The sequence below is a fragment of the Amaranthus tricolor genome, chromosome 2 (genome assembly GCF_026212465.1).
Source record: "Amaranthus tricolor cultivar Red isolate AtriRed21 chromosome 2, ASM2621246v1, whole genome shotgun sequence".
Lineage (NCBI taxonomy): Eukaryota > Viridiplantae > Streptophyta > Magnoliopsida > Caryophyllales > Amaranthaceae > Amaranthus > Amaranthus tricolor.
In genome coordinates, this window is record NC_080048.1 from 14,521,969 (window position 1) to 14,534,320 (window position 12,352).

At 31.1% G+C, this 12,352-nt stretch overlaps 1 protein-coding gene across 1 annotated transcript; it reads left to right on the plus strand.

Moving 5' to 3' along the window:
- Positions 1-5,149: 5,149 nt before the first annotated feature.
- Positions 5,150-8,701, plus strand: LOC130805001 (ATP-dependent Clp protease adapter protein CLPS2, chloroplastic-like). The gene is made up of 4 exons (XM_057669600.1): positions 5,150-5,554; positions 7,258-7,356; positions 7,457-7,566; positions 7,993-8,701. The coding sequence occupies exons 1-4, from the start codon at positions 5,275-5,277 to the stop codon at positions 8,071-8,073; spliced, it is 570 nt and encodes a 189-aa protein (XP_057525583.1). The 5' UTR covers positions 5,150-5,274; the 3' UTR covers positions 8,074-8,701.
- The last annotated feature ends 3,651 nt before the right edge of the window (positions 8,702-12,352 follow it).

A 12,352-nucleotide genomic window follows, 5' to 3' on the forward strand; every position in this document is an offset into this window, starting at 1 on the left:
GCCGTGATCCGTTCTAAGAATCTTAAGAGAATTTCCACTTTGATTTCCTGTGAGGGCTTTGAATTGCATGAAATGGAAAAAAGCTTCTAATTTTTTCTCCAGGAAATATACCCCACATCATGCGGAAGTAGTCATCTACAAACAAAAGAAAATATCTTTTTCCGCCAAGAGACGGATTCTTAGTAGGACCCCAAATATCTGCATGAACAAGCTCTAGAGGAGCCTTTGTCCTCCAAGATGCGATAGGAAATGGCAATTTGTGCATCTTGCCATTTCTTTCATTTTTTATTGATGGTAGTTCAATTACCATTTCTTTTTGTATTAATAGTTTTAGACTGTTAAATTTGGATGTCGAATCTCAAATGCCATAAGGTGGATTCATCATTTATTGAGCTTAAAGTCAATTTTTCTTCAAATGGCATTTTTAATGGGAATATTTTGTTAGGAGCCATTTCGACAGTTGTTATTATCTGACCCTTATTTTTATCATAAATTTGACATTTATTATTCTCAAATTTAACCATATATCTTTTTTTAATTAAATGGCCTACATTTAATAAATTTTTTGCAAGTCCGGGAACATTTTCATAAGGTACTCCTTAATATTTTTCGAATCACATTTTCATATTTTATTTTACCAGCATTTGATCTTATTTGATAGAATATATTTAGTGACTCGGTTAAAAAAATAAATTTACTATTTCATTTTCTGCCATTAGTAAATTTTCAAATTCTCTCGATAGTGATTGGAGTTTAAAAAGAATTACCTTTTCGGAGCCTTTGTATTTTCTCTCCAGGATCCTCCAAGCCTCCGTAGCTGTTTTTGTGGGCATGATCGTTGTAAGTATTGTCTTGTCGACTCCACGATATAATAGGGATAGCGCATAGTTTATATTGTTTTATTTTTGTTTATATTGTTTTATTTTTTTTTCATCCTAATATGACTCTTTAATGTCATCTTTGGGTGTTTGTTCATAATCTTCTTGTACTAATTTCCATAAATCTTAGGAGATAAATATTGACCTCATTTGCATAGCCATTGTTCATATTTTTCTCCCTTAAATGTGCGACCCCAATTAACTTGGGGGTAATTAATGGTTTGGGTCATTTTACTGTGAAGTATATTTGTTAATGTGTTTAAGTTGTTTGGAGGTCGTGGTTTTAATTAGCTCTGATACCAAATGTAGGAAAATTTAGATAAAATAGTAGTGAATTGATTTATTTGGAGAGAAAGATTAGTGAAGATGTAAAATGGCTATTCTTATTCATTGTCAAAAATTGATCATATCAATAGGTATTTGTAGTGATGTGTTTAGTTACAAGCGTACTAAAATATCTTTGATATTTTTATTTTTTAATTACTTTTTCTAGGAATTTCTATTATATTATCTTAGATATTTTTATTTTTTTAATTCTTTAGTTTAGATATTTTTTATGTTTAATTAAAATCTTAGGTTTTTCTAGATTATTTTAAGAATTATTTTGGTTGCAACATTTAAGGACCATGTAGCTTTTGTAACACGTGAAAAATGTACTATTTTGTTAATGGTAGATTGAGAAGTCATTTTTCATAAAAAGAAGTTGAAACTAAAAATCTCTATCTTTGAATGATTTCATTGTTTAAAAATTTCTTCATATCTATTTTATGCCTCTTTCATTAAAATTTCAAGAGACGATTTCATTATAAGATATCCTCTACATATGATTTAAATAGTTTACTAAAATATAAATTAGAAAAAATTGTCATGAATAATCCCACCTATTATTCATCTATTGCGAATAATCGCAACTTTTGATTATCTCCAAATAATCTAATGTTTATATATTTTTTGCTGACAGCACCTCTTACCACATTTTAATCGACTATTGTAGGTACCTAATACCAAAGAATAGTAGGGTTAGATCAACAAAGAAGCATAATGAGGATGAAGAAATGAGTGTAACGGCTGGCAGATACCCACAATAGCCGATTAAATTATGGAAATAGGTGTTGTCAGCAAAAAACATACATAGATTTGATTATTTGGAAATAATCAATAGTAAAGATTATTTACAGTAGAGGGGCAATAAATGAGATTACTCGGGACAATTTTTTCCTATAAATTATAAGTCTATAAACTCCTTATTTTCTTTCAAATTGTAGTCTACCGCTTATTGAACTTTGTAGCTATAGCATGCAGTAGTTAAATCTGGTTCAACAATTGAATTAAAATTTATACCTTCCAACTCCTATGTGTTATTTCATGAAATTTGTCCGTAAGGTGATGCTCTTTCGTTGTAAGAGGGTGTCGAATTTGCCATTAATCATATACTTGGGCTTGGTTCTTTTCAAGAGGACAATCTATATAAATATTATAAATTCTCAAACGAGTTCTATTGGGTTGGATCAATATATATTTACAGTCTTACAGTCATGGTCATGATCAGGTTCATAGTCATTAGCCTAACATTCCGCACTAAGACAGAGGCTGGGGAAAGAAATAGTGGAAGACCATACTTATAGTCGTACCCTGAAAGGAGAGGATAGGAAGAAATTACGCAAACACTTAAACTCCCAGGTAAACAGAGTCCTTTAAAGGGAGAGATGAGTCACCAATTAAGTGACCACTTATAATCTTAAAGCATGATCGTCTCTAAAATTTTAGAGGTCCCAGGCAAAACAAAAAATAAGGTATAAACAATGAAAAATCTATAAAAGTACAATAATCAATATGTTTTATGGTTAATAAAAATGTTTGTTGAGCATTGATATGTCATTTTGAGAAATATAGCTTGTTAAAATTTTAAAAATCTTTTGTTACTAATCTATTAAACAAATCTAATAAGAAAAATATTACATGATATGCTAAAAAAGTATTTGCCTAATAAAAACATGAAAAGAGCGGAAAATTTTATTATTGTGAAGTCAATATGTGTCCTAATCGTTTCTTCATTAGTACATTGTATAGATAGAATCTTTTAGATGGTGGAGATATTATTTTATTCAAAAAATATTAAAAGAGAGTTAGAGAAAAAAATATGGGGACCACAACTAATAAAAAGTATTTTTATAAAGTTCGTGGGAAACATGTGGGGACCATAAAAAATATAAAAATATTAAAATAAAGTTAGTAGAAGATAACTAGGGACCATAAGCATTATTAAAATCATACAATGTTATAAAAGAGTTGGAAAATTCCAAGTGTCAAACTATTAGAGCTCTGACAAATAAAATAATTTTATTGGTTTCTTATTGATTAATTAATGAAGTTTTCATAAGAAATGTTCACGTGAATTAAAAAAAAAATAGAATCTTTTAGATAGTGAAGATATTATTTTATTTAAAAAACATTAAAAGAAAGTTAGAAAATATTAAAATAATTGTATTGGAAGTATGAGGTTGTAGTGTGTATTATTTTAATTAAATAGTAGTGTGAAGTAATGATTGTATTGGAAGTATAAGAGAGAAAATGATTATAAATAAAAGAAAAGGGATAAAAAGAAAAGGGGGGGGGGGGGGGGGGGGGGGGGGGGGGGGGGGGGGGGTTAGGGGTAAATGTGGGATAAAAACTTTCAAAAAATAGAAAGTATTCTAAAATGGAAGAACTTTTGAAATTACCCGTTATAGTAATGTGAAAAATAAAAAAAGAACAGAGGGAGTAATATAAATAGAAAGATTTTTTATGGGTATAAGAAATAAAACACCCAAAATGTAAAGTGGGAAATTCTTTAAGAAAGGGAGAGAGTGCATGGCAAATTAATTTAGAAAATTATAAAAATTTAAATAATTATGAGTTTAGAATGGGTATAATTTATTAACATATTTAAAAGCTACGTTAACTTAGGTAAATAATAATGTGACATTCAAATACTTTTTAAAATAATACTAAATATTTTAAAATTTTAAAATAAATGAAAAAACATTAACATTTAAAATTTTAACATTTAATTTCTGAAAAAAAATATAAACCATACAATTCAATAAAAAATTTGAAAAATGATAAATAACACTATTTAAAGAGTCTGGCCAAATAAATTAATGTAGTAGGTTAGGTTAATTATGTGAGTCCATGTGTTTAATAATAGATGCTTTTTATAAAACTAACAATGACACTTTCAAATCAAGTTATTTATACCAGCGATCCTTAATGCAATAAAATAAACATGTAACTGACTAATATATTTTTATAATAAGAATTGTTAATAGAGACATATAGTAAAATGCATAAATATGACATGCACATTATAATGGCCCGTTTGGTTGATGGTAATGAAGTAATGGGAATGAAATGTTGTAATGGCAATAGTAATGAAGGAATGGATATGAGAATTGATAATGAAGATTCTTTTGTTTGGTGTGCATGATTAAAGAATGGTAATGGAAGATAATATTCCATTGATTGCATTTGGTTGTTAGTAATAAAAAATGGTAATGACTCTTAGTTTCATTATTGTATATTTGTATCTAAAAGCATTATTGTATCTAAATTATTCTATCTAATGATTCTTTTTTTAATAATAATATTTTTTTGGATAATTACATACATTACCTTTTTTTTCTTCATTCTTTTTTTTCTTCAGCTCAAAACAACATTACCTTATTTTATTACCACAGTAATACTTCATTACCATTAGCGCCTAATACCATGTTGTTTGATGGTAATGAAAATGACCCTTTTTGGTAATTTCATTACCTTATTTTATTACCATCCATTACCATTGAAGGCATCCAAACAACCAAAATTTTCATTACTTAATTTTATTACCATTATCGCCCTCTAATACCATGTACCAAACGGGCCGTTAGTGTCATGTATTGTATTAATTTATCAAAATAACATCCAAGCATTCGATATTAAGTATGTACATATTAATTGGTTAATTATGTTAATTCAATATTCATACATGATCATCAATTATAATATTATTCTTATTTTATTTCTCTATTAGTTAGGTGAATATAATATTTTTAAATATAAATTATATAGTATTAACCATCAAATTAACAGAATTCCGTACATTGAACGGGCACATATACTAGTTCCTTCTATTTACATGGCAGATTATTCTGGAATTCAGATCTAAATATCTAATGCCAAATGTTAAATAGTCATAGGTTTAATGGTTAACAAAAACTACCACACAAGTGATTCCGTTTTTGTTGATTGGTTATTAATAGTAGTTTTACAAAAATAACAACCCTTAAACAAATCTCTCAATACTATTTCTAATCGTAAGCAGTTGCTTTTTTTGGATTACCACGGAAATTATCTTTGTAAAGAGTTAAATTTGAGAATGGCTTCTTCAACTATGCCTTTCTTAGCTGGAACAACAACCCCACCAATTCCAAAAGGTCTGAGGCATGTTCCACTTTCCCGTGTCAAAGTTTCAAATTATATGAATTCTAATTCAAGGATTGAAAAGAGAGGAAATGATGGCTTCTGTGTTGCTTATAATTCCATGTCTTTGGTAGATAAATCAAGATTGAGCTCTCTCAGAAGTGGTGGTTCCGTTGTTTTGGAAAGACCCTCTTTTGATCAGTCTCAATTCGACCCTTCTCCCCAAGTCGAACAAGGTAATCTTGGCTTTTCACCGTTTATATTGAGATTTGGTTTTTTTTTAATCATTTTTTCTGTTATGTTTGTGGTAATCGGTATTATATAATCGGAATAGTAACGAAAAGTTAAGAATATCATTTGATAAGTATAATGTTTATATTTATTCTCCATTAATAATCTCATTCTTTTCGCAAAATTCATTTCAATGAATTACGGTTTTAAAATGTGGTATTAGCCTCACCAGCAAAGCGATGAATGTAAGTAATGAGGACCAAATACCAACTAGCAAAAAAATTTTAGTGGAATAATCAAATTACTATTTTATGTAATTAGATCATGTTCAAGTTCAAGAACATAAGGATTAAATCATCATCCAATTCCATCCTTGTCAAATTAAGCGACAAAATTTTTTTCATTACAATGAAATAAGATTTGTATCTTTATGGAACAAAAATATAATTTCTACCGTATAAGGCTATACAAGGTTTCTTCCATGACAATACAGTTCTGTAAGTGATCGTGAATGATAAGTTTTTGTTATTTTGTTAATCGATATTACATATTATGCACTTACTAATGAATGCAACATCCTACTAAAATTGAAGAGAAAAAAAAATTACTTGATCTATAAAAAAATAGATGACATTACTATACGCAGTTTCATCAATTATTATTTTCTCTATGACAAAATACACGCAACATTTGGTATTATGCTATAACTATTATTGACCAATTCACATAAATAAATGCAATTTTTATATTTAGATCTTGCGATGGTCAAATTTTAATTATTTAAAAATAAAAGTCAAAGTAATTAAAACAAGGATAAAAAAGAGTATTACTTTAAAAAAAATTTGATATCTACATAAAATTGTTTTTTAAAGAAAATTCATGTTTCATTAGCACATGTTTAATACATTAAAGTCCATAAATAATTAACTCTATTGTTAAAATTATAATAATACTTTATTGTTAAAACTAATTTTACAATGAATAAAAATAAGTTATTAATGTAAAATAAAAACATCTTAATTTTTAAACTTTCAAACTATCACAATTTTTTAAGGAAAAGATAGAGTATTAAGTTATTAATGTAAAATAAAAATAAGTATAAAAAGTTAATTTAATGGTTTGTGTGAAGACTTGAACTTTAAACTATATACTTTGGATAAATACTCTCTAACGATCTAACCACTAAGATATCCTTGTTTTTGTAATGCTTAAATTATCTTAATAGATAATTTCATAAATTAATTTGGGGCCAAGCTAAAACTACAAAAGGGCAAGTGTTTCGGCCGGGGGTACCAGGTCTTCCCAACCCCTCTCCATTCGCCCTCGTATTAGATGGTGATGGAAAATTGTGAAAACAAAACTGTTTTATGATTAAACTTTCAATATTATGAGAATGATATGATATATATTATGAAAGTTTACAATATATATATTTTCCATTACCACCAATTAGTATCAATAATCAAAGGTACCGTTAGGAGCGGAGTGATTTTGTTACTGCAATGTTCTTCTTCAATCTCTTTTTACTTGCAACTCACCTTAATGGAATTACCTAGAACTCGGTAATGAAATGAAATATAAATCATGAGAAGTGTTGGTTAAGGAGGATACGAAAAGTTTGTTTGAACAGACTGTTTTCTCTTTGGATACATGAATTTTATGTTAAAAATTACATTTTAGATTATTATTTTGTTGCCTTTATTTGTAGGAGGAGACATTGGACGACTGAAGGACAAGAGAGCGCCCGTAAGTGGAGATGGATATAGGGTTTTGCTGCTTGATGATCCCCGTCACACAGAATACCTTGGTATGCCAAATTTCTATTTTGTGAATCTTTGTATGTGACTGAAGATTCCGTTGGTCATATTTTTTGAGGATTTTGGTTTCTAAATGTGCTTTATGTTTAGTTTTGAAGGTTTTACCACAAGTTGTTCCATCTATTACTGCAGTTGATGCAAGTAAAATCTTTACTGCATCCCGGCAATATGGTTTTGCAGTCGTTATAGTGACCGTGAAGGTATTCTCTTCTCTGTTTATTCCTCCTTGAAGCACAGACTAAACCATCCTTTGAGTATTCATATATTTGAGTGACTTAATAGCTTGTCTTCGCTATTTCGTGACCAGCAGTAAAATGTTCCATTCACTGAAGGGTCATTTCGATGACAGAACATATTTATTAGTGTGTTTTGGCAGCGTAATTCTTTTTACCTGCATTTTTATGTCCTTCCCTATTATGGTCTTCAAACAATTGTAAATGGTAAGTGGGCAAGAGCATCTAAGGTTCCATGAAAATCCAGGTCTCTAGGACAATGTGTTATTAATCCTTGTGTGTAACTAAAATCTGGTAACTGGTGTTGCATTGTCTTTATGTATACATATATAGTGAATTTTGATACAGAATTCTACCTAATAGCATCACAAAATCTTGTGTTTTATTCGACAGGAGTACGCAGAATTTTACTCTCATATGATGATTTTAAGGGGTTTGCGGTCGTTAATCGAGGCAGATTCGTATACCGTGTGAAGTAAACGGAGAGAAACGTAAAATTTTGTAGTGAGATGAAAATTCGAGTGTAGTTGCAGGAACATAGATCGTATAAACAATAGTCATCTATTCTTGTTTGCAGGAGATATTGCGTTATCATACAGTTGCTTTTATAGATATGCAAGTATTAAAACTTTTGACATAAAAGAATAAATGATACCTAAGCTATAAAAACTTGTACCCTTGCCTCTCTTCTCTCCTTTTTTACTCTTGAAAAAGCCTACCTCCATTGTTAATTTTGGGCCTACTATCAATGTTATGGTTGATGGTAAGCCCTCAATTTTTTTATTTTTGCTTTTTTATTTTTATTTACAAAATAATACATTCTCTCTATATTATAGAGTTATTCTATTTATTTATTGGATTCGATCTACCCATACATTGGGTTTTAAAGTCTCTCATGGTGAGAGTTAGGAGTCTTTTTATCAATTCGATGGTAAAAAGGTAAATGACGTCATCATAGATGTCAGTTCTGCTAATACAGTCAATAGTATCAAACTTATCTCTATTTCAATGCAACACCAGATTTAAATACCCCTCGGAGGAAGCTATATTAAACAACAATGTGTTCGAGGGAAGGCTTGAGTGTTATGTCTCTTTTATAATGACCGTGACTTTTTCTATATAGAAATTTATTTGATTAAAATTGTTATGTATTTGACCAATTGTTACTCTGTTATAGATATCAGATGACATTTTTATCAATGATTTATTATATTCCTTTCAAAAAAAGATAAATGTAGCAAATTGAGAGGGTGAATAAAGCATTGAATCACAATTAGGCATAGCCACGGTCCGGGTTGGGCCGGTTCCGTTCCGGTTCCATCCGGTTCCAGTTCCACCCGGTTCCGGTTCCATTTGGAACCTGTTGCGAACGGTTCTGATTCCGGTTCTGGTTCCGGACGGTTCCAAACGGTTCCTTGGAGGTTCATGAGGCGGTTCCGGCGATTCCAACTCGCGGGACGGACGGGTCGGACCATCGGTTCCATTTTTATTTTTCCTTTAAATATTTATATAATATAAAAATACTATAATATTGCGGACGTACCTTTAATGATTACTTGATTATTAGCGAAATTCATTGCTTGTCAAGTTGTCATCGTTATTAAAATATTTACTAAAAATAATGAAAAAAATAAATTAATAAGAAACGAATCAACGATAATGTCGATAAAGGTGATTAATAAAAAAAGAGGGAGAAAATGGACTTGAACCTAGTACCCAAAGGAATACTAAGCTGCCTACGTATCCCGAAGGAATCAAAGCCCACGTAGTTCTTTGTCATACCTTTTATTTGTAGTTGTTGAATGTTGATTTATCGTTGTCCGATGGATCCTATTCGTCTTCGTCATCATCATCTGGTTGGTTAGATGCTTCCGCTGACTCTTCTCCTGACGATGATGCAGATGTATCCATCATCATCGCCTTGATCATCATCATTCCTTAGTCGTTGTGTTCGAATCTCCGCTTGATTTCAATCTTTATTGCAAACACACACTATAAAGTTGTGTTATAACTGGATGATAATCAATCGCTTTTCTTAATAAATCGTTGGTTGAGCCCCAACGTGTAGGAGTTGAATGACCAATACACTTTTTTTAGTTGATACTGGTCACATAATTGCTTATGTCGTCTCTTTATCTGTAAGCCACTTCACTATGTCTCTAATGGGATCTATTAAATCACTTAATTGTTTTATACCTGCTTGGCAAGATAAGTTTACTATATGAGCACAACAACGTACGTGTAATAATCTACCCCAAGAATAAAACTAAATGCAGGTTCGTTATACAAAAGTTCAATGCATTTAATGTTAGCAGTTGCATTATCGGCAGAACAACAAAATATCTTATCTAATAAGTTCCATTCTTTACATATTTCTACTAATCTTTATTTTATGTTTTCACCCATATGTCTTTCAGGCATTGCCTCAAAAGCAATTATTCTTTTTTGAATAATCCAATTTTGATTTATCCAATGTGCTGTTACACACATATAAGATTCTAAATGTGGGGGAGCTGACCAAATGTCAGTTGTTATGCTAACCCTACCATTAAAAGATTTAAACATTTCAACTAATTCATAGCGCATTGATTCATATAATTTAATTGTGCGTCTTTTAAGAGTGCTCCTAGGGATTGCTCTATATTGTGGTTGTAAAGTTTTTCTAATGAAACGCTCGTGTGCCCTACTTTCACCGTGGTTAAAAGGAAATTCATCACAAATTACATACTTAGAAAATTCATCAATCATATCACTACGATTATATTTAAAAGGCATACATGTGCTGGGAATGTCCCACTATCGGCTTCCACTTGTGGTCCCGCTGCCGCTTGCTGCATGAGTTTCTTTTGTAATTCTATGCTTCTTTGCCAAATGTTTGTCAAAAGATCCCGTACCACCACCTAATACGTATTCACAGAACGCAATAAATGAATTTTTAATACATTCTTGAATTATAAAATATGAATATCGTGTATGTATAAAAAAACTTAAAAAGTATTTACCTCTGGATTGTATGAAACTAAGGGATTTACTCCTTGACTTTCACAAATTTGTCTTACTAGTTTATCTTCATCTAAATTTAAATATAAAGACATACTCAAATACCACAATATATAAATAAATAATAATTTTAAATTTAATCAATTTGAAGAATAAAATTATAAAACTAATCGATAGTTTGGAAATTGACTCGTTTACCACGAGCTTGTCTTTATTGTTATTTTTGTAGTTGTTCTTCATGTGATCTTGTTGATGACTGTCGAGATCTATATATCCCAATAGGGGTCGTTGGTTCCTCTTCTTGTTCATCATTTTGTATTTCTCTTTCCACTTCTTCTGCATAATTGTGTAATTCTTGGTCATACCCTTCTGGATAATTTGGTTCATAATTATAATTACTAATGGAAGGTGTTGTTGATATCGATGGAGTTGAAGTGGCCTTTTTTTTTGGAGCTAGAATCTCCCAATGATTTTGCCACTTTAGTAACTTTATTAGAGACTTTTTTCAAAAAAGAAGACATGATAATATTGAAATAATAATAGAATTAGGAAATAAATAATTAATTAATAGACTAATTATGTAATTAACTAAATTAAGAAATAATTAAAAGACTAATTATGTAATTAAGAGAATAATTGCGTAATTAAGTAGATAGAGTAAGTGGTGAGAGTAGGAGAAGAGATGAGTTGTAAATGAAAATGATTGAAAGTGATATATATTTCTAGTAAAAATCACAACGGCTAGTTAACGGCTCTTTTTCGAACGGTTCCAAAGAACCTGTGGGCCGGTTCACCCGGACCGGTTCCGGTTCCATGGAACCTGTGGGCCGGTTCCGGTTCCACGGAACCTGTGGTCCGGTTCACCCGGACCGGTTCCATTTCCGGTTCTTTTTTCTAGTATTCATGTGATAAACAGTTCATACGACAAAATTCAAGACGGTTGAGTACATAGGCATACCTAGGCATTGCCACGGTCCGGGTTGGGCCAGTTCCGTTCCAGTTCCATCCGGTTCCGGTTCCATTTGGAACCTGTCGCGACCGGTTCCGGTTCCGGGCGGTTCCAAACGGTTCCTTGGCGGTTCATGAGGCGGTTCCGGTGGTTCCAACTCACGGGACGGGCGGGTCGGACCATCGGTTCCATTTTTATTTTTTCTTTAAATATTTATATAATAAAAAAATACTATAATATTACGGACGTACCTTTGATGATTACTTGATTATTAGCGAAATTCATTGCTTGTCAAGTTGTCATCGTTATTAAAATATTTACTAAAAAGAATGAAAAAAATAAATTAATAAGAAACGAATCAATGATAATGTCGATAAAGGTGATTAATAAAAAAAAGAGGGAGAAAATGGACTTGAACCTAGTACCCAAATGAATACTAAGCTGCCTACGTATCCCGAAGGAATCAAAGCCCACGTAGTTCTTTGTCATACCTTTTATTTATAGTTGTTGAATGTTGATGTATCGTTGTCCGATTGATCCTATTCGTCTTCGTCATCATCATCTGGTTGGTTAGATGCTTCCGCTGACTCTCCTCTTGACGATGATGCAGATGTATCCATCATCCATGGATCATCATCGTCGTCTTGATCATCATCATTCCTTAGTCCTTGTGTTCGAATCTTCGCTTGATCCCAATCTTTCTTGCAAACACATATTTGAATACTATGTGGAGCAAGACGAGATCTCTTTTCGTCTAAAACTCTTCTACCTGCACTAAAAGCAGACTCCGACGCAATTGTTGAC